The sequence below is a fragment of the Lissotriton vulgaris genome, chromosome 3_1, assembly GCF_964263255.1.
Source record: "Lissotriton vulgaris chromosome 3_1, aLisVul1.2, whole genome shotgun sequence".
Classification (NCBI taxonomy): domain Eukaryota; kingdom Metazoa; phylum Chordata; class Amphibia; order Caudata; family Salamandridae; genus Lissotriton; species Lissotriton vulgaris.
In genome coordinates, this window is record NC_141689.1 from 1,523,818,872 (window position 1) to 1,523,842,997 (window position 24,126).

At 43.5% G+C, this 24,126-nt stretch overlaps 1 protein-coding gene across 1 annotated transcript in view; it reads left to right on the forward strand.

The window, feature by feature from the left end:
• Positions 1 to 24,126, forward strand: part of COL25A1 (collagen type XXV alpha 1 chain) — a 314,902-nt gene that overhangs the window by 99,457 nt on the left and 191,319 nt on the right. Inside the window, exons 5-6 of the mRNA XM_086962004.1 lie at positions 4,450 to 4,485; positions 17,488 to 17,514. Coding sequence (XP_086818130.1) covers positions 4,450 to 4,485; positions 17,488 to 17,514 — 63 coding nt within the window. The remainder of the gene's footprint in view (positions 1 to 4,449; positions 4,486 to 17,487; positions 17,515 to 24,126) is intronic.

Below are 24,126 nucleotides of genomic sequence, written 5' to 3' on the forward strand. Positions count from 1 at the left end.
AACACCTGTGTAGATGCCGTACCCCACAAAACATGTATTTGTTAGAGCCAGTTCTACTTGCGTCTTGCATTGTATCACTAAATGTAAAAAGACCACCAGCAGAATCTACTGCTTCTTCCCCCCTGCATCAGAGTCAGCAATGGTTAATTTGTGCAGGTGGTTGAAGGTGGTGGGCCCTGGCACTCATTTTTAGGTATAGGCATATATTTTTCATTATAAGACTGTGATCCAGAGCAAGAGGCAGAAAAATGACAAAAAGAGGGAAGATGGAGGCAGGAAATCAGTCAGAAAGGGGGAAAGCTGTGAAGATATAGAGTTAGTCTGCAACTAAAGAGGTCAAGAGAGAAGTGCAGGGCGTGGCTATAAAGAAGCATAGAGAGAAATCAAGACTAGGCAGCCTTGGTATTTGGCAACACCAGCTTTCAGCAGCTCCAGCAGTGATCCCTAAAAAAGATTTTTCTTTTCCAAATTATGCACTGGGAATCAGCATAGTAGTCGAGTTATTTGCATTTGTGAATTTATACACAAAAATGCATGGTATCCTTATAGAGGTAAGCGCATGCCACTGACCTCTATTACAGCAGCAGTAGAATGGGGTAAGCAATGTTTTAAGTCCTTCTAGAACTTGCGGAAATTCGTTTTTGAGCAAAGAAGTAAGTGGAGTGAGTTTCAGTGGGCTGATGCTGCCACTGAGAACATTGAATTACTGAGGGAATTGCCTTGTAGACTGCAGAATATATTGATTAAGTGGTCTTGGTGTGTGCTGTAGATAATACCAGGTAAAGTGTGATGAGAGAATGCAGTGTTTTACTGCATATACAGTTTTGTGTCCTAGGCTCATAGATTTAAATAGAATGTACTGGTGTAGAAACAGCCGATGGTCCAGCGGTGAGAGATAAGGTATAGCTCCAGTGCTTAATTTGTAAAAGAGTGAGTGCTGATGTCCAAATTTCTGCTCAGAAGCCCATATCTGGTGTTGAATCCATCTCTTGTCTCTTTAATCCACTACCAGGCACTCCCTGCTCCTTTATATCGCTCTCTTGCTGGTTCCTGCTTTCTTCCTTTCTGGTGTTTTTTCAGTCTTTCTCTTCCTTTCTCTTTCCTCTGTGCTTCTTTTTCCCCACTTTTGTTCTCAGGCAATGTCTGTTGGAGAAAAATATGTACCCGTCCCCAAAAATTAGCGCTGGTGGGCAGCACCGGCAACCACCGGCTGAAATTAGGCACTGTAAATAAGCTTAGAACAGGCTAAGAGCAACCATTTTGAAACAGCTGTAGCCTTTGCAGCAAAACCTTAAGTAATTCCAAATAAATTGAACTTTAACAGTGGAGACAAGAGGAAGTAAAAGCATTCATAATCATGACCTAATGAGGGAATCCAAGAAAGCAATCTGAGGTGAAAAAGCATGATGCGAGGAAAAAGCAGGTAAAAAGTGTGATGGGTGGTGGGCTGTACTGCTAACAAACCCTGGTAAACATATACAATGAGATGCCACGCTATTTCTTGTGTGAATATGTCCCTCCGTCAAATTAAGCAGGGTCGAAAAAAGCAGGTTTTTGCCCAGTAATACTAATTCAGCAGTATTGGAAAAGAGAATAATTGTTCCTGTTAAGGCTTAAATTGGAGAACCTGCTATATTATTTTACAGTGTGCAGAGTATGCACACAAATGCTTCTAGTCAAAGACAGATAGCTTGCATCTGTTGGTTTAGACTGGGGCAAGTTTTACTTAATTGCTACGCAAAATTGCATCCAGATATAAATCGACCACAAACATTAGCATTAGCCCTGACTGCTCTGTTAAAGTTGTCAGAATGTGCTGTGTGCAAGTGATGTTATAAAACACTCAATAACCATTCAATGGCAGAAAAAAACACATCATTCATTGCCAGGGCTGTCTTAGCAGCATTATAGGCCCCTGGGCAAAGCAGTGCACTGGGCCCTGCCTACACAACCACTCACAGGAATAAAAATGTTTACCGGAAAATTAGTGTTATATTCTGGTCTGCATGGGGCCCCTATGCATGTGGGGCACCAGGCAACTGCCCAGCATGCCTATGCGTTAAGACGGCACGGTTCATTGCACGGCTGTGAGCCAGTATTGCAAGTGCTGGGTTAGAAGTAGGGTTTTCTGGCAAAAAGGCATAGCTTGAAAGCGCAGGATCCTGCCCACCTCACACGTCTAGGGGATCGTCCTGCCTGGTCTTACATTTCGTACAACCCTCAAACGATGAAGGAGTGTTCTAACAAATCCCCTATAGACTGTTGGGGAAGCACAGGTCTCGTGTACAGTGGTGCACAGGTTTCTACCCATAATCCTCTTCTGAGGCCTTTTATTAATTTAAGCTGCTCCTCCAACTTGCCATTGCCCTTTCGAAGGCATCGATGTTTACGACTGGAGACTTGGACTAAAATAAATTGGGACATCTACCAATATCGGCTCCATGGTACTCTGTCTGCTCCTCAACCTCCCAGCAAGGTTTTCAGACTCCTACACAGGCCATGGTCCTGTATTGAACGTGGTGAAGGCCTGCACGGAGCAGGGAAACATCTGGGCTCAATTCAGTGAGTAGGTGTGACTTACAGAGAGGCATGGCCAAGTGGGCACTGGCCAGTGCCCCAGCCTTTCAGTGGCCACCCTGATAGAACCAAGGGGCATTTTATCAAGAACTAGCGATACTTATCGCTAAATAGGCTAAGCGATATTTTTTGTATTGCCATGCATCGCCGGATTTTATCGCAGAGATAACATGCTATTAGCAAAGTTTATCTCTAAAGCGATAAAATATCCGGCGATAGCGGCGAAATGCATGAATATCGCTGGGAATCCAGCGATATTCAGGCATTAACGCCAATAGGGTCTTGACCTGAATATCCAACTCCCATTGGATATACAGGTTAAGAACTGGTCTGAGCAGGCGTTCGTTTTCAGCGATATTCACGCTTAGCGCGAATTTTTTCAGCGCTAGGCCTGCGTTGATAAAAGGCAATAGCGATGTTAGCGACTGCTTTAAGTCGCTAACAGGTTGGGTACACCCACTTTGCATGTCATTAGCGATAAATATCGCTGACATGCAAAGTGGGCCCCAAACCGCTCGCTATCGCCTCAAAGCAGTCGCTAACTGATGTTAGCGACAGCTTGCTAATAGGGCGAAGAAATGATCACCGCTTTGCGGCCGAAAACGGCCGCAGAAGCGGCGATAATTTCATATCGCCCGCCTTGATAATATGCCCCCGACTCCGTTCCGCAGAGAGTCTTGCCCTAATGTCCTTGAATAATATTTAAACTGATTGTTTTAAATACCTTTTTTCTTTAATTTATTCTTCATGTGGGTGATGTGTGAGTCTATTACAGACATTTTGCAGAGAAATAATGTTCATAGTTCAAGCAACATCCCTTAAGAAAGTTTCTTTTAGATCAAAACAGGACATCACATATGAGAAATGGGAGGTGTCACAGAGGTTATTTGCAGTAATATTAGTGAGCGGTCGCTATTACAATATTGAAAACTCATGTCACTATCCCCGAGTAATAGCTGTAAACACATTTAGAATTTGAAGATGTGCCTGTGCACTGTCAGTGACCTTGTCAAAGAGGGCATGAAAGAGCTGAAAATGTATCATAAATTCAAAGCTGTTGTGAACAGGGCCTACGAAAAAATACTTTTGGCCCATAGACCCCCCCCCCTCCAAATATGGCCCTAGTGACTTACTATTGTTGAAGTCTTGGGTAACTCGATTTAGGCTTACTTCTAAAATTGAGTATTATGGTAGGAGTTCTGGCATACTGCTGGCTGACTCATGAAATGTAGGAGTAAACCAGAGGTAATATGAGAACAAGTCACAGCAACAGGTGTATGAATGGTGTCCTCTATGGCATTGCATAATTCATTGAATGCACAGATTGGTGTGATCATCTCCCCCTAAAACGGCACTTACGATGCCATCTATTATAGGGGTTCACTTCAGAATTAAAACACAAGCTGAGGATGTGTCTGTGCCATTTTTCAGTATTTATACTTCGAATTTTCAGGTTTTTTTTCTCGCCTTACTAATGAAAATAGAAAGTGTTGGGTATGGGTAATTAACGTAGAAGAACGATGTTGGTTTGATAGTCAAAGGCCAAATTAAAAGTACAGATTGAAACACATGTCTTATCATTTTCTAATTTAATGTGTTCTTTAAGGGCCTGTTTTCCCCATAACACTTGCCCCTTTGGCATGCCTTATTGTTTACAGGGCTAAAGAAAGAGAACTACTGCAGCAGTAATATCCAGCCTCCCTTTGTCAGCATTGTATGTAGCAAGAACATTAAAGACTAATGCATTTATATACATTGTTTTTCAGCTGGTGTATCTGCAAAAATATCGGTTAAAATAAATTGTCAAATTCTAAAATAAAATGTAAAAAATGAAGTTGATTTTATTAATCTACCTTCACATCTTCTTTTCAGGGGGAACCAGGAACACCAGGCGAGCAAGGTTTACTGGTAGGTCAGGTGCTTTTCTGTTCTCTTTCCTGACTGTGAGACCTCTTTGGTGTTGGACTGGCAGAGGGTGCTTCCGGTACAGCTGCCTGCTTCACATGAAAACTGGTGATAGGGGCGCGAGGTTTTCCTTCTGGTAAATCGGTTTTTTTGATACTCAGAGTGTGTGTGCATTAGATGGAATGACAGAAGGAGTAGGATGTGTCATTTCACTTACAAATACTGTTCATCTGTGGTCCTGCCTGTTTGCAGACCTCTATGTAGGGTGTACCTTCTAAGATTTTGCTTGCACACCTCAGTCTGAAATCTTGGTTACAGTCTCACAAAAATCAACAGCAACACGTTTTGTGTCAGATCTGTGTTGCATCAAATGAGAGGGCTTACCTTATACAAAACCACTATTTAATAGCACACATGGATGAGAGATATCGTCGCTGTCCCACCAGTCATTAAATAAAACCCCGCTGCAACTCAGCAGGGAATCCATATTGTGCCTCATGCTGCTTGTCATTTGTGAAGGTAGGGCAGGTGGATTCTGATATGCAAATGAGTCAGTTACCAGAGCAACCACTTGTTGCCAATTGTAGGTTGATTGGAAGGAGTGTTAGAGGCTAGTGCTTAATTTGTAAAACAATAAGTGCCAGGGCTCTCGTCAGGAGGCTGCTGCCGCTTGCACCCCACATTGCCCCGGCCATGCTGCAAATGATAGTAACAAACAACTACTAACCATCAAACACAAGTTTGACAATTCAGACTATTCCAGGCCCCCAAAGAATGGCTTGCGCAACATGTAATAGTCCTTTTTAATGTATATTGACTAATTAATTAACTGTAGTTGGAGTCATCCCTAAGCTAGCCAGACAGCACCCCCTTGAGGCAGACTGTCACAAATGCTAGTGTTGACAATTAAGTACCGGTGCCGAGCACCAGAAACCACAGGCTCAAATTAAGCACTGGTTAGGGATAAGAAGTTATCCCTCCGCTTGCAAGTGGTAGCAATATAAAGTACAACATCCAAGGCTGGTGCTTACAGCAGCATCCATTGCCACACACATGGTATGAAATCACTTTACAAAAATACTCCTAGGACAATACACAAAATAATTTATAAACGCGTTGAGCATTACTGCTTTTTTATGTAGTTAGATGTCTTCATGAATCATCAACGAAATGTCACATTCATTATTAGTAAAACTGCAAAACAGGCACATTCCTTTCTATTTATACTACTTTTAATATGAATATATTTCCAGAATCTTACCAATGTATTCATATTTTATCCCCATTTTATTTGGAGGCACTAGAGTACGTAACAGAATAATATAGGGGTATCACTCCATTGACTCCAAAATTCTTTGTGAACCATTTCTCATCCTATCCTATTAGGGTTTTCCTCATTTTAATACAGTCTCCATAATGAATGGTCATCCACCCGCACTAAGTGACTACTTTTTGGAGACATGTTATTTAGGACACCAAGCCTGCCGAACACTCTACAGTCAAGGTGTCTCTTCCTGCGTCCTACTTTTAAGGGACAGAAAATAAAAGGAGATATTTCTATAGTCATTCGAGGTTAGCTGAATTGTAGGGAAGAAATCTGCACAAGGTACCATTTTTTCTGTAGCAAACCAAAGGGTAAAGCATTTCCTCAGTTAATATGAAATGTCCCTTAAAATATATTTTTTTTAAACTCCGTAATCAAATTTGATGTACTCCAAAAAAAACAAGGCCTGTCTGCCAAAATTATGGAATAATTGAAATAGCCGGACTCGTTGTGAAACGGCCTACAAAAAAATTGATCGGAGAGTGTTTCATATCGATTTTTAGTATCAGTTCATAGGTTTGGAATCAATTTGATTTATCTGTGAAGGGAATCGATGAAAACGAGTTATAGTTTTTCTAGCTGAATTTGGTGTACGTTGCGTTGTGTGTTGGAGGATGAAATGAGGAGCAGCGCATTGTACCGCAGCCTTGACTCCAGACTCCTGGAATGTTGAAGCCATTATATAACATGGCCACAGCCTTGACTGCAACTGCTGGAATGGTAGAAGCCATTATATTAAATGGCTGCAGCCTTGACTGCAAACTACTTAAATGGTAGAAGCCATTATATAAAATGGCCGCAGCCTTGACTGCAAACTACTGGAATAATAGAAGCCATTATATAAAATGGCCGCAGCCTTGACTCCAGACTGCTGGAATGGTAGAAGCCATTATATAAAATGGCCGCAGCCTTGACTCCAGACCGCTGGAATGGTAGAAGCCATTATATAAAATGGCCGCAGCCTTGACTGCAAACTACTGCAATGGTAGAAGCCATTATATAAAATGGCTGAAGCCTTGACTGCAGACTGCTGGAATGGTAGAAGCCATTAAATAAAATGGCCGCAGCCTTGACTCCAGACTGCTGGAATGGTAGAAGCCATTATATAAAATGGCCGCAGCCTTGACTCCAGACTGCTGGAATGGTAGAAGCCATTATATAAAATGGCCGCAGCCTTGACTGCAGACTGCTGGAATGGAAGAAGCTATTATATAAAATTACCGCCCCTCTATCAACCAGTAAGAGGCTCATGTCTCACACTAAATAGGAGTACTTCTTCATTGGTTACCAGTGGTTTAGGGGATTATGGTTAGGATCTCGTTTCTTGTTCGATGTGTGGCATGTTCATGGGAAAATTACACTTTTCATGTCTGTCGGATTCTCGGAATGAGAGGAAGCTTTTTTAATATTTTCAATATGGTAGAAATTGCTTCTCAACCCATGGTGCTAAACAAATGTAAGGGTGATATGCCCTCGGAAAGCCCGGTTTGTTTATTAAGGATTTGTGCCATCGAGGAGAGAAACCTGGCTGGACTGCTGGAGCTGTTTTCTCAGCAAACCCTTTGTTTTAACAGCTTTAAATAAAATCTTGGAGCTAGGCTGCATAAAAAAAACCATATGGTAAAAATCCACCGCATTGTAAAAATAATCATCGCTGAGATATATTTCCTTTATTTTACCTTGTAAAACATACCAGTGAAATCCACATTTTGCTTGTACTAGCTACTGCAGAGCAAGCAATCCGAAACATAGTATTCTGTATTTTTTTGTGAGCATAATCGACAATAACCATGGATGTCAACAACAAGATTGCTTTAGAAACTATGCCTAATGCTTGCAATGTGTTTCAGTCACAAAGCCAGCTTCCCCTTGCAGACCTTCATCCCAGCATTCACAGCCATTCACAATGATTTGTTAAAGACAGTTGCCTCATGCACGTTAATGATGATGGACTTCTTGAGCATCCTTCCAGATAGTGGTTTTTCCACTGCTAATGATATGTACATAAGTGACAGCGCAAAACTGAGTGCGGGTCTCAAAGCAGCCGCTATGCAAGAATAGTGCCCGCTTTGTAACTCACTCGGAAACATAGTATTCTGTGTTTTTTTGTGATCATATCCTTCAATGACCATTGATGTCAACAAGATCGCTTTAGAAAATATTCCTAATGTATCATTCGCAATGATTTGTTAAAGGAAGTTTGCCTCATGCATGTTAATGATTATGGACTTCCTTAGAATTCTTTAAGATAGTGGTTTTGCTCTGCTAATGATATGCATAATCAGTGACCGCACAAAGTATGTATTGCGACTTATATAGCGCACGTATCACCCAAAGGCATCAAGGCGCTTGCCTTGGGAACCCGTCCTGGCTTTTTCCCTGTGAGATAACCCCTACTGGGCATCCCCAAGGTGAAAGCCAGGCATCCCGCAGCGGGTGGGCCGCCGTAGTGGAGATTAAGCAAGCTATTGCCCAGAGGTGCAGCGTGGGACCCCATCATTAGAGTAGGGACCAAGGCAAGAATTATCGAGTCCGTGGACATTTTTGGGCTCAGGACCCTGCTGCGTCGGGAATTGAACCCTGGTCCCGGGCCAGACCTCTGCATAAGGGTCTGCCGCTCTAATCAGTGAGCCACACTCCTCCACAGCTGAGTGTAGGGCTCAAAGCAGTCTCTATGCAAGAATAGTTACCGCGTTGTAACTCAAACTTGTACAGTATGTCTTTTTAGCGTGTTGATTTTCACTACTCAGCCCATGAAGTAAGGAAAAATATTGACCCAGCTTCAAAATTTGGTAAAGGGCCCACACCATTCTTGAACTGCCTGTCTCACTAACATAAGGGATCTATCTATCTAAGCGATGCTGCCGAGTTGGGTCTGCCTTGTAAATGTATCCTGCTACTGGAAAGTCTGTTTTTCACAAAAAGGTCCCATTGACACAATCCGGCTCGAACAATGTTTTGTGACAGAATAGAGCTAATGTCCTAAAGGAGGACAAGAATGACTAATCTGGCCACTCACAATCAAGCCAAGGCTCATCTCTCCACAGCACACAAGTTTTAACGAAACAACAATAGAACGTTGTATTCTGTACGTACATTTACAGCATCAGAAACACATCACATTGTAAGAAACTCAGAGCTAACAGTTTTGCGGAGAGTGAAGAATCTACTGAGATGAAGAATATCTACTAAAACAAGCCCAAGTTAGGAGTACCCAATCACTGTTCTCAGAAGCTTGAGGCGATGACATCACCACTCAGCACCAAGCAAGATTCTACCCAATGGCAACACTATTAGAATTTTCAATGACGTATTACCTTCCTCAGCAGACTGTTTTGAGAGCAGGCAAAGAGAGGTGACTAGCCGTGCTCCTAGCAGCTCTGCTTGCGTTGACTTACTTCAATGACTTAGCTAGGAGCTTACATATATGGCTTTACTTACCAGTGCTTTCAATATCTCCACTTTTTTAAACACTTCATTCAGAAAAAACATTTTTGCTCCCTAGAAACTACCCCCAGCCCTAACTTTTTGGCTGAGGTGTGATAAGACTCACTCAAGGGAGACATCTAGATGTACGTTTGTTTACCAAAGACCTAGACATTTTCTTTGCAGTGGCAGACAGACAGACAGACAGACAGCAATGACTCCCACAGTCCTCAATGTAGTTCTTTTCTTTGCTTTGTTTGGACATTCTCGTAGGGCGAGGGTTCTTCTCTCTCACATCAATGTTTGAGGTGAAGGACAGACTCAAGCTTAACATCCTAGAGACAGCAATCACCAATACAGCATGTGGAAGAGCATGGCTGATACACAGATCTGTACACACAATAGTTGTGGAAAAAAGTGTCTTTAAGTAAATTATTTCCCAGGAAAGTACTTTGGTCAATACACTTCTAGAAATTACATAAGACAACATCAAATCCACAGCTACTTATGAGCCAAGTTTCATGGGCTTGCATGGGGTTCAAACAGCAACACAGAAATGTCTGAAAACATCTGAAAAAGATTAAAAGCTGATCATTTTACAATGCAAAACTTTAAATCATTGAAAACAAAGTAAACTAATAATCTATAAATCCTACAACCAATTTCACTGCAGGAATACGAATGCAGTCTTTCTTTCATTTCGGAGGAGGCAGTGCAAAGGGTAAAAAGCTACATGAGGGAGGCAAACAATGCGCCCAAAAGAAGCAGGCATAAAATAGACCAATAAGATTGGAAAGAAGAAGTTTGGATTGGGCGATGTAAACTGCACTGCCAATTGCCCAAGGTCTTTACCATATTTAAATAAGACCAGAGCGTCAACAGGGTGGTGGACTTTCAAAGACCAAGGGGCACGGTCCGGCTGCATGCAGTGACAACAACTACTTTTACTCACATCGCTTTACATAGCTGAAATAAGTTTGGAGGCCACACCAGGTATCAAATGGCTGTATTTAGACACATACATGAAACACCTTCAATACAGGGCATCATATTGCATGGTGGCATTCAAACCGTGACTAAATATTGCTAAAGACTGTAGCTTATATACTACACACAGCAAAGGACAGGAGCTACAAACTCAGACTACATCACTATCTGTTTTTTCAAAGAAGAAGCAGGACACATACAGTCTTCTCATTGACTGATACCAGTGGTCTTTCCGCCCAACCACGTAAGCTTCACGCTTTGTCCTTATCTCATGTCTTCATTTGCACGGTGGCAGAAGCCTGGTGAAGGTTTGCACATAAGGATGCTATTGGGAATAAGAGTCTGAAACAAAGTTCATTGTAGTTCATTTACAAGAATGTCCCAGGCACATCTTGATGATCAATAACACATAAGGCTTATATTTTATTTCTTGATGTTACACGCCACCATCCTTTCTTACAGAAAGTGAGACATTAGCAGGCCTCCTCTGTCTTCTGCAGGCTGCATATACTATCATCGAGAGTGCATCTAAAATATACATATGATCTTCAGACAGTGCTTAATTTGAGCTGGTGGTTTCCCGGGCCCGGCACCGGCACTTAATTGCTGGCACCAGCACTTAATTGCCAGAACTTGCACTTATGACAGCTGCCACATGGTGACACTGTTTGTGCAATTTAAAGATGAGCAGACAAACTTTTATTTGTTAATTCAATATATATCAAAAGCAACTAATACTTGAGACCCATGCCATTCTTAAAGCTTTGGCGGCCTCGAACAGTTTGAATTGTCACACTTGCAGCAATGTGTTGGTTAGTAGTTGTGTAAGTACAGTGGCAGTGTGCGATGCACACTGCCGTGGCTTCCTGATGGGGGCCCAGGCACTTATAACTTTTTTACAAATTAGCACCTTGCGTGCGGTGCCGATTTACCCCCGGTGCTGGGCCCTAATGTAAATGGGTGTGGTTATGACGAGCTGAGCTCGTCATGAGCACACGAGCACCGTGCCTCATGACGAGCTCAGCTCGTCATGAGCATCGAAGGGGTTAAGCACTGTTTTCAGACATTTAGGAGCCAGAAACCAAGAGTATTCCATATTACTTTCCACTCTTTAAAGTTATTCAATAGCAGTACCCTGGATCATTGCCTACAAGAGGAGGGAGAAGGGGGCCATTAACTCTAACAAGCAAAAGGAGACACACCAAGCAGCATGCAGACCACGAAACAAAGACAAATAAGCAATGTCGGCTGGCTCAGTCTTGCTCTGCCCATGTTCCTGGTCTCTGATAAGCTGCCCAAACGTTGTTGGCTTATTTGGCTTCTGTCATTGTAGAGCTTGTCTGCAGCAATTTAGGTGATCTGATCTAGAGACCTGGCAGCCATATTGAATCTAAAGTACTCCTGGCGTTCTTTTCCAGTAGCTTTTTGCCATTTTTTATAGTAATATTAAGGTACCATTGTTCATCCAAAGCAGCTGGTACAGTCTCATGCTGGGGCATAGTGGTATCTTGAGATATTAGCATTAAAGGGCGTAATATCGCAGTCGAGAAAGCCTGCAAAGTCCTGTATTAATGTCCCTTTTTCAGGCAGCGGGGAAAAGGCTGTGTGTGTCCAGGCTTTGTGGATTAGGATTGATAGTGGCCTTTAAAAGAAGTGAAGCACTTTAGCAGCCGAACACAATGGCGCACGGGGATGTAAGTGCAGCAAGATAATGTAGTGCTTTGTATTACTTAGCGCTTGAGTGAGAGCCTGTCTTCCATTTGCTGAAGTTGGATCAGCAATTGCTCTAAAGTACTAACAGGTACAGGCACAGCCTCAAACTAATAGAAGGAGAATGATGTAACCATAGTAGAACAGTTATGTGGCCCATTGGCAATCGCCCCTGGAGAAGCGGAGAGAGTTTGCTTCTCTTGGCGCTGGGTGGGACAGTACAATGATTGATATATATATATATATATATATATATATATATATATATATATATATATATATATATCCAAAAACCCACTCTTCTCGAAAGAATTGCAGCGGAGGCCAGAGGGGGTTCCAAAGGATTCTGTTTATTACTCAGGTGCACAGAAATGTTTAAGGCGGATGCATTTCGGCGATTTGAGCCTTCTTCAGCGCCATACCCCACGAGTTCCTGAGCAAAAATATTACCCACAGTCCTGCAAGCTCTGTATTTGGGCTGGCGACAAAAAAATATATATGAACTTGATTTCTTTCACAATGCTTTGCCAGAACACTGACACCCCATTTCAATTTTGTGTCCAGGCACCCATGAGGGATAAAGGGTACCGTATACAAGACAATTCAGAGTTGCCTGTGAGAGGAGCATTCTGGGCACTGTAGTTGGCTGAATTAACTGCAGTGACGTATTGCCTCTGACCCGGCCCACCTGGACACGTCATTCATGACAAAACGAGGGGAGGTACTCAAAAGCATTCTGGCAGCCAAGCGAGGTGGCGGCAGGCATCTGAGGAAGACATTAAGTCGAAACGCGTCATGCCACTGCTGTTTTGAAATAAAGTTACTCACCTGGAATCCCCGCAGTGTCTCTCCAGTTCTTCTTACAGCAGGAACTTTTGTGGCATAATTTGCGCGCTGTGTCCTGGGCGCGCTAGGAAGAGACCCGCCTCGTCAAGTGGATGGAGTCACAGGGGCAGCTTCGGCAACTTTCCTACATCCAAAGGTATTTGGAGTGCACCATCCCACCGTATCCCCTTCCGGAAACAATGCCGCTGTGATTTGCAGTCCATGACTGCACGGAGGAAATTCTGGACATTGCATCCGCAATTCCAGGCATGACTGCATGGGGTCTTCAACGGTTGAGGCGTCTTTGGGGGCCGGGGTGATGAACTTGATTTCGGCCACAACGCTTTGCCAGAACACTGACACCCCGTTTCAATTTTGTGTCCAGGCACCCATGAGGGATAAAGGGTACCGTATACGAGACGATTCAGAGTTGCCTGTGAGAGGAGCATTCTGGGCACTGTAGTTGGCTGAATTAACTGCAGTGAGGTATTGCCTCTGACCCGGCCCACCTGGACACGTCATTCATGACAAAACGAGGGGAGGTACTCAAAAGCATTCTGGCAGCCAAGGGAGGTGGTGGCAGGCATCTGAGGAAGACATTAAGTCGAAACGCGTCATGCCACTGCTGTTTTGAAATAAAGTTACTCACCTGGAATCCCCGCAGTGTCTCTCCAGTTCTTCTTACAGCAGGAACTTTTGTGGCATAATTTGCGCGCTGTGTCCTGGGCGCGCTAGGAAGAGACCCGCCTCGTCAAGTGGATGGAGTCACAGGGGCAGCTTCGGCAACTTTCCTACATCCAAAGGTATTTGGAGTGCACCATCCCACCGTATCTCCTTCCAGAAACAATGCCGCTGTGATTTGTAGTCCGTGACTGCACGGAGGAAATTCTGGACATTGCATCCGCAATTCCAGGCATGACTGCATGGGGTCTTCAACGGTTGAGGCGTCTTTGGGGGCCGGGGTGATGAACTTGATTTCGGCCACAACGCTTTGCCAGAACACTGACACCCCGTTTCAATTTTGTGTCCAAGCACCCATGAGGGATAAAGGGTACCGTATACGAGACAATTCAGAGTTGCCTGTGAGAGGAGCATTCTGGGCACTGTAGTTGGCTGAATTAGCTGCAGTGACGTATTGCCTCTGACCCGGCCCACCTGGACACGTCATTCATGACAAAACAAGGGAAGGTACTCAAAAGCATTCTGGTAGCCAAGCGATTTGCATAGTGTGTGCTAAAGTAGTCAGAACGCTATACTTTATTGATATTGTATATCCAAAAAAGGAAATAAAATGTAAGAGGACATAAAATGGCCATAATATGCAAAATGGCACAGTAACCTTGTCTGCAGTGGGTAGAGTGCCCCTGCCCAGATGGTGATAGTGAACCATAATACCCGCAGAATGCACTGTCCACAGTGCAGGTGTGTATTTGCATCTGTATTTGGGAAGGCACCACACTGGAAGTCAAAACCAATCAGCATTTCGAAGCAGAAGACGCAGGGGCAGTGATTTCGCCTCTGCGCCCACCTTGCTCCCTTTCCAAGGCTACTTTTAGGGTTGTTGTGACCGTGCACCCCCTCCTATGTTGCATGGAATCACTGGACCTCCTGAGTTCCTGGTTGAACCTGCACTCATGCCTGAAATAGAGAGAGGATACTGGGGCAAGGGTATTCTCTCATTTGCATAGGTGCATGACCTCCCTGGGATCCCACGGGCACAAAATGGGTATCATCATTACATTACATTACATTACATCATTGATCAATCCACACAATAGATGAAGCTGCAAAAACATCTGTGGTCCCTTCTGCAACAAATGCCCATGTCACTCACAGAGAACTTTGTGTAATAGGCCCCGCTAGGCACTTTGATGAGTAACAGGAGTGCCACAACTCATAACTGCCCTAAGACGTAGCTGGAAATATCAGTCTCATTGCACTGATGGAGGAATCCACACTTAAGGGAGTACTCATTTATCTGATCTGGAAGCTCAAACCAATAATCACCCTTCTGAATTTAGGATGAAAGAACAACAAAAAGTTCACGCACAGTCCCCTGGTTCCTGCCTGCTCTGAGGAGTCAGTCCTCCCCTCAGTGGAGCCCCTGACCTACCTGTCTGCTCTCTGATGGGCTTCGGGGTGCTCGGCATCCACAGGGCACTGCTGCTTTGTCTCTGTCCAAAGGAACATGGGAAGGTGCTTTGTGGTGGTGCTGTAAAGGGACATCTAGTTATGATCCTCATCCGTATTTTGTAGGTTATACTGTAGAGAAAAGGAAGGGCAGGACCAGCCAGGACCCTGGCCAAGACAGAGGCTTGTCACTCTAGCTTATTTTTAAGACTCAAGCTTCTTTTAATCTCTGATACAGCCCAGAATGTCCTGCTTTGAAGTACAACCCATTGTGACAAACAAGTATCAGTGAGATGGCAGCATCAAGATGATGAGCCGTTCCTGCCCCACCTAAAAACACCTCACCCGCAGTGGCAAAGCCTTCCACTTGGCCTCAACCATCCCCTTAGAGATTGTGCCGCACTCTCAAGCGCATTCTTCACTCTGCACCCCACTCTGGACAAGCAATGGAATTCACTCTGCTTCTCATGTCAGGCAGGCCCATCTCATTGACGCCCACCCTTCTTCTGGCACTTCCTGCATCTCTGTGTGTGCAGAGCCGTCACTCACCATCTTTACAGCTGTGCACCATATGCCATGTTGGGAAGAGCATCTCAGTTCACACCCTGCACTGTTGACTCTGAATCATTTCTCCCAATCACTTCTTGCACCAATGCTCAATGTTGACTTTGCCCCTACTTAGACAAACAATTGCTGTGGTAATGAGTCGGCGAGGGACATTTTTGCCGACAGTGGCCTAAAGGGTCAATAGTGACTGGTTCCACATGTTGCTCACTCAGCTACAAAAAAAATTAAAAAACTTTTTAAAGCAATTTTGCATAAGAGTTTTGTAAAATCAAAAACAATAATTTCACAGTATATGAAATCTGCCTGTGGCAAAAATGAATCTTTTGATGAACAACTACTTATCGCCTGAAATGGGCAAGCGAACAAAAAGCAGTTTATTGAATTGCCAATCATGTTTATCAATCATATCAAAGAATCAGACAAAAATATTAATCTAGTCTTTCTAACTAGGAACTTTAATTTGTACTGCTTTGTGTACCGAACTATCCTCCAAACTTTTATCAGTTCTATTTCCTCTTTGTTTGTCTTTTTGATCATATGTCTTGCACACTCATATTTCATATAACACCATATGCCCTTCTGATGCCCTATCACATATGTAAATCTCGTTGTTCACTTCTACATACCACTGTTTTGTGTTTTTTATTACCTCGCAAGGTGCTGTCCCGGTGTTTGCGTATTCTCTGCACAGCTAAACAGTGGCCCTATGTCATGTGTCAAATAAGAAACCCTGTGGTTTGTTATTACTAAATGAGGTCAGAAATACTGACTGAAACAAGACGTGTGGGGCGTGTTGGTCTGAGGGGATTCCTAATTTGTCAATTAAATTATAGTGGCAAATGAATATATAGAACACTTTTCATACTGTATACCCAAATATTGTAAAATAAACAAATCCACCAAAGATATAAGAAATATATATAAAAAAAATACAGTTTATTATAGTACCTCCCTTAAGGGTTACAATCTAAATTATTAAAATGCATTAAAATAAATTTTGAACATAATGAAAAATCTGTGATAAAAAAAGTCAAAAGAACACGCCCCCACACGTCTTGTTTCAGTCAGTATTTCTGACCTCATTTAGTAATAACAAACCACAGGGTCTCTTATTTGGCACTGTTCTCCCCCTCCCTGTGAAAAGAATCAGGGGAACCTTCCAATAAATTTGTTGCCTATGTCATGTGTGACACCTCAGACAGCCTTTTTAGACAACAGCATTTTGCATAGTCGGACTTGTAGGTGCAGATTTATATTGGGACAATAATTCGAGCAACAAAATGCTGTTGGATTAAATATAGAGATTGCACCACACTAGCCTACTATAGAGAGTAGTGTAACGTAACATAACACTGAATGCAGGGTCTCTGGGCGGCTATGTCTTTATGCTGTGTTTGACACAATAGAAACCCACAAAACCGTTCCTTCTTTCCTCCTGATGTTACCACATACAAACCTTACTTACATTTTTCTGCCTAAATCTAAATCTATTGGGACCTTCCTATCCTGTTACAGGATGGCATGAATGTTTAATACATAGCTGACAAGTTTCCCAGGTCCAAGTGTGATGTGCTACTCCAGTCCAGGGTTTTTGTTTGCATTCTAGGACTTATAGTCCCATTTTATAACGGAAAATCAAGACTACAAGTCCTTGAATTCCAAGGACTGGGCCAGCACATCACACATGGACCTAGGAAACTTGGCAGGTTTGTTATTCACATCTGACTCTGTGCTGAACGCAAAGCCGGACATATTTGACCTTTTCAGACCAGATAGCTTTTCAAGCATTGAACGGCATTCACCAACCATGGGAAATGTGCCAGGGTAACAGTCATTTTTCTCTCTCACTTCCAAAGTGGAACCATGAAAAAGCAATTGAAAGCTTCCAGTCAAAAGGAAATTCGGTGTTCTTCGAATGCTTCGCAGGCCATCTGTTTTCAGTCTAGTGCAGAAATGCTGACGCCATCTTTAATTGGGTTCTTAAACTCTAAACTGGGTTCAATATTATGCTAATGGTATGCTTTTCCCCCTTGCAGGGACCTCCAGGGCCGCCAGGACAAAAGGTAAGACACAAACAGGAAGACTGTGAAAGTAATTACACTTCTCAGAGCTCCTACTGAAAACGGAGGGAAGGAAGGTGACCGGAAACCAGCTACCGTAGGCCACATTTAAGTATTTAATGCAGTCTGCAGCGATCTCCTCTCCCCAAAGTAACACACTCTAATGTGACACATTTTTTCCAATCTCTCCTTCCCTCTTACCTCCACCGTAGAAAATGTAAACGACTACTGACAGAACTGTTTTCAATCTGTTTGCTCAGCCGGCAGTGTATAGTTTGTCGCTATTTTCCTACTTGCGCTGCTCCTAAAGTGAGCTGGAAACTTTCCCGGGTTAAGATTCCAAGAGATGACTGTCTATGCTGCAGCCAATCAGGGTGGTGTGAGACTGATCCAGAGGGCACATAGTAGAGGGGAAGAAGGCCAGTGTTACTGATATAAAATCCTAGGTCGGTTGCGCGCAGGTGGCCCGACTGGTGCTTTCCTGTTTCAGCAGGAACCAGAGAGCTGACTTCCTGCAAGCGCATTACTTACACTCAACAGCCACAACCGCTGCAGTTTCACATGGCGTGTTGCCGGGATTTATGGGATAGCACCATTACAGCGATACCAAATACCCCCCATTCATGCTACCAGTTGGCAGGCGGCCAGTGTCTGACCCACACACGGTAGAAGTCAAAACACAGGCAAACAAAGTGATGAAAATGGCGAGGCTGAGCCAGTGTTCGAGAAGGCAGCAGAGAAATCTGCAAAAAAATCTTTTTGGACAGATGAAGTGATGGTAAATTGTAATTCGGGAAACCTAATGAAGTTGTGAAAATTTAAGAGCGTACCAACTGCAAACAAAATTACAGCCGAGATCATTGCAATGTGATTGTTCTTAAAAACAGACACCTTCAACACACAAACCTAAAGCAATGATGTATTTCAAAGCCTATATGTTCTTCAGCTTACAGACCACTTGTAAATTACACTGGAGAATCTACTGCAAAGTTCGTGTCTTTGATAGCTTTGTGGAAGATAAATGAATTTTAGTCAAATATGCCTTAATCCCTTTCAAAATTGGCAAGCATCATTTTTATGTAGCAAGCCACCCCATTCCATGGCTACTTCTTTAGCTGTTAAGTAAACTAACCAGGGCAATTCACTAGGATATCTATGTATAGGGTTTTAGCCATATGGCACCTGGTTGCTCCTGATCAGAGAGAATACAAAATGTACCTTAAATATAAGGCTTCCAGTTTTCAGTTTTTACAGATAAATACAGACAGAAAACAATGTGTTTCCTGGCAGTATATATTTTTAAAAGCGGAATATGCTGAAAATCTTGTTTCTTTTGAGAGACTCTCCATTCTGATTTTAATGAATTCCATGCAACAGCTGAGCAGACAGACAGCATGGAGAGTTAAAAAACATGATGAGATTTCCTTAAATACAGTCATAGGCTAACATATATTTGTAGTATAATGCTAATATGTACCTGTGAGGGTAGTCTTTTTTTATACGTGGCTGCTTAATTTGCTAAAACATGACAGGCATCCATTTATTAGTGCACGTCCAAAAGCTAAATAAACGAGGAACTATACCATTTTACAGCTCCATTTATTTTCAAAACAAAAAATAAATTTGGATAAAAGCCAATAAGATGGCCAACAAATAAATATGGATAAATACAGAAGGAAACGTTGGAAAAAAAAATATCATAAAACCGGAAGCCCTACTTATATATCAGCCTTACAAAGAATAATCGGACCAATGAGGCCTGGGTGTGTATGACATGAAATATGAATACATAAGAACCATGTTCCCCTTGTATGCACAGTTAAGCTACCAATGTGTCTACTACTGGTTCACATTTTCCGAACATTACTAAATGCATTTATTTATACCTCTCCTTCCAAGTGAGTATTCTTTTTATTTCCTATTACTTACCTGTAAGGTAAAATTGTTTCACTTTTTCTGAGAACAAATTATTACACAACTTTAAAATCTCCAATGTAAGCACATCCTTTTCTGATGTCCCTGTTGTGGAGTTTATGCCTCCTGCACACTTCAAGTGCACGCTGGAGAAGTGTGGCTCAATGGTTAGAGCGGCAGACCCTGATGCAGCGGTCTAGCCCGGGACCAGGGTTCAACTCCCTGCGTCGGCGGGTCTTGGGCTCAAAATTCCACAGACCTGATAATTCTCGCCTCGGTGCCTATTCCAATCATGGAGTGCAACTCTGGGTAATAGCTTGCTTAATCTCCACAACGGCCCCACAACGCTAAGGTTGCCTGGCCTCCACCTTGGGGTGCCCAGGAGTGGACGCCTCACAGGGAAAGCCCGGATGGGTTCCACAGCGGTATTCGTACAAGCGCCTTGAGACCCTTGCGGGTGAGTAGTGCGCTATACAAGTATCAATTTACATTTACATATGTATGATTAGTGTTTTTCTCCTTGCAAGTAGAAGAGTGTTTCCCTTATCACCAGATTCACTTGTTTTATTTTTTATATAACACTTCATCAAGATCATGGTAATTCATTAAATTTATTTTTTAAATGCCCCAAAAGAACATATGTTTCATGGACAGAGTTGCTCTGCTTGTAATATATCGGGATGTCCAGCTTCAGGGCAGGAGGACCAGATCCATTGCAGATTTTCAGGATTACCAATTCATTTAGATTCATAATGAGTGGTTTTGTTTTAAGTGGATGTCCTACAAATCTGGCATGGATTCTGCCCATCCAAACCGACAAGGAACAGCCCTGTGATATATAATTTAGCTTTAAATGTTATTAGAACATTGGAATGTTGGGAGATCCATTGAAAACAATGGAGTGCTCCGGGCTTATAATGGCTGGTATAAAACTGGAGCTCCAACATTCCAATGTTTCTTTGTTCACAGCTCTGGCTGTGAACAAGGGCTTCAGGGAGCCTGAGGGGATTCCAATCCCCTCACGCTCCCAAAAGGATTTGTTTTTTTGTTAGAACATTCTACCCTCTAGTGGCAGAATGTTCAAATAGCCTTATAGCCCTTCGTAGCTGGGCTATACCGGCTATTAAAGTCCCTCTCCCTTGATAAAAGCGCTGGAGAGGACCTTTAATAGCCAGTATATCCCTCTACGGCGGGCTATAAGGCTATAGAAGTGTCTAATTTGAAACATTGAGGGGTCATGGAGATCCAGGTAGACCAGTTGTCCAGGGTGCTGGAAGCCATTTCCTTCACCCCTTTGATGAAAGTCCAGCTACTATATTGAAAGATCCCCACCAGCTTAGTGTGGATGTTTCTGTAGTGAAGGAAGCCAGTGGTTTCTTCAAAGCACTGAGGTTTTCCTCAGTAGGTGCCATGTATAATGAGGGAGTTTGTTTTCTCCAAACAGAAATGGCCCTGACGTGCACAGAGTTTTTTCCCTATGCACAGGAGCCTTTCTAGATTTTCAATGTCCACATCTACTTGCCAGTCAGTAGGACCTCGCAAGGTGGGCAGGCTGATGGGTGAAGGATTACCATCAGCAGAGCAGGCGGGGGCTCCGCTGACAGGAACCCCCGGGTTCTTCCACCTCTTAATGTGGCCACGGAACCACGGATTTGCAAGGATGCAAAGACTGCCACATTACCCCTGCTTTCCCGCTCACCAAACCCTAAATCAGCCCCTTCATTTGAAAACTTGTAAGGAAAGAGATGAAAGGATAGTTCGGATTAAAGTTCAACAGAAAAGTGGCAATATTGTTGACTGCTGCTGTTACAAAAAGTGGTCTAACGTAATCGCTCCGAGTAGTGGGCTTTACCAAGAGGTGATGTGGGAACGTGTTTTTAAATGTATCTTTAGCCTGGAAGATGACATGGTAATAAAATGATGTTGCTAGCAGTTCTTTAAATGTGAATATAGAAGTTCAGGTGCTACATGCACCTTCTCTGGGGTACATATTTATCGTCCACCTGGCTCAATCGGCCATTTCAGCAGGGAGCTTCCAGAAATTATAGCTAAACCACTGAGCACCTTCGCCAACTTTTCGGTGCTAGGGGATCTGAATGTCCATTTTGACCTGACATCCTCATTCGATGCAGAGGCAATAACGGATAACCTAGATGCCTTGGCCTTGAAGCTTAAGGTGACTGACCCTACCCACCAAAAAGGTCACCTTTTGGACCCTCTTTTTTCCAACATTGATAGTCAGACAGTGGAAGAGCATATTCCCCTGCCATGGACAGTTCATTTTGTAGTTCCTTTTGTTTGGAACCTACAGGAGGGTGGTCAGCCACAGAATAGGGTAAAAACGTGGAACAGGAACTGGGCTAAACTATCTTTTGATTCCTGGGTATCGGCTCTGAATAATACGAGGCCGGCTCTAGGGAGCGACCCGGAATCTGCCAGCATTAATGTTAACCAGTGGCTGGAGACTTCATTAGACGCCCTAATTCCCAAAAAATGGACAACCAGCAAAAAAGTAGAGCATTGGGCACCATGGTACTCCCCCAAACTTAGGGAAATGAAACAAGTGTGTAAGCGCTTGGAGAGAAAAATAAATACAGAGCTGCCATGAGAGCTTATAAGACAGAAATTAGAACTGCTCAATCTGACTACTATGGAAAGAAAATACTTTCTGCTGCCAATTCCTCCCGGGAAATCTTTAAAATCACTAAGGCTCTTCTGAAACCACCAGTACCCCCTTTACACTCAGAGGATAAAGATGAAAGATTAACAATTTGGCACTGTTCTTCCATAAGAAAATTGAAGATATTTACTCCGCCTTTCCCCCGCTAGTAATGCCAACAGGGTCCGACCTGTCTGAATACCCTTCCCAACTCCCTGTTCCCACTGTTGACATAATCCCCCCCATGGATATAAAAGCTTTAAAAATCTACTTTGCCCAATTGAAATCTGGCTCCCCGTGTGATCGCGCCCCCCCACTATCCTTAATAAGGCCCTCAATGCTATTCCTCCTGTTATCCTGGAACTTACTAATATCTCCTTTTGTGCCGGGACTGTTCCCTCCTCCTGGAAACAGGCAATGGTTAGAGCCCTGTTGAAGAAACCAACCATGGACATCGAGGTCTTTGCGAACTACCGCCCAATTTCACTTTTGCCTGGGACAGCCAAAATAAGTGAAAAATACATTAATTCTGTTCTCTCTACATTTCTAGAACAAAACAACTGTTTACACCCCTTTCAAACTGGCTTCTGACCCATCCAAGGCACAGAGACTGCCTTACTAGTGGTTATTGAGGAGTCACGGAAAATTCTTGATGCCGGAGGGTCCGCAGCTATTATACTACTCGACCTTAGCGCGCCCTTTGACACGGTCAACCACTAACTCCTGGTAATAAGACTAAGAGAAAGCGGGGTGACGGGTATGCTTTTAAAGTGGCTGGAGTCATTCCTCACAGAAAGGTCTTTCCAGGTCTTTGAAGACAATGTCGTCTCAGATAGGATGCCTTTGAGATGTGGGGTGCCTCGGGGCTCTTCCCTGAGCCCCACACTTTTAATGTCTATATGCGCCCCCTGGCCGATGTAGTCAAGCCCTTTGGGGTTAGGATCATTACCTATGCTGATGACACCCAGCTGGTGGTGTCCCTTAATCCCTCGGACAATAATAATACAAGCCTGGCAAATTGCCTGGAAGAAGTGTCTGCGTGGATGGACAGCTCCTTTTTAAAACGGAATGCTGCTAAAACTGAGCTCATGATTTTGGGCAAACCCACCAACCTGGAGCCCAGTACCTTTTGGCCAAATTGCCTAGGTTCTATGCCTCCCCCCAAAGACCATATCAAAAGTCTTGGGGTCTGGCTGGACAGCAACCTGAATTTTGAGGTACAGGCGGGCAAGGTGGCAGGCGCCTGTTATGGCATCCCCAAAATGATAAGAAAGATTCTACCACTCCTGCCTTTTAGTGCCAGGAACTGCTGGTACAAGCCTGGATTCTTTCTCGGCTGGATTATGCTAATGTGATCTATTTAGTTGTCCCTGTTACTACTATCAGAAAACTTCAAATAGTTCAAAACTGCACCGCACGTCTTCTGATGCAGGCCCACAACCGGGAATCTGCTAAACCACATATCACCTCTCTGCACTGGCTGCCAGTGGACGAGAGAATCCAATTCAAGGCATTGTGTATTGCTCACAAATCTCTCTCGGATACTGCCCCTCCCATCCTTCATGCCATCATTCCCCGGTATCTTCCTAAAAGGTCACTGCACTCTGAGAAGAAACATCTTGCCACTATTCCCAGAGTGAACCGAGTGCGGAGTGGGGGCCGGCATTTCTCTGCTGTTGCGGCGAAGTGCTGGAACCAACTGCCGGACCATATTCGGCACAAGCCCAACCATTTATGGTTCCGCAAACATCGAAAGACTCTGCTGTTCCCCTGAGCCTCCTGCCCCGCCTTCATGCTTGTCTCCAGCACTGGGAGGCCTATGGTAGCCATGCGCTTTACAAGTGTATACTCAGTCACTCACTCACCATCCAGAGTACCTGTTTGCTCCTGAGATGTGCCGGTACTCTCCTAATCAATGTATTGCAGCAGCTTGAAAAGTTAAGGTACTTTTCATTTCAAATTAAAGAACTGCATGGACTCAGACCCGGACAGTGCCTGCCCATTTAAAGCATGGGTTAATGGTGATTTACTAAAAGGCGTAA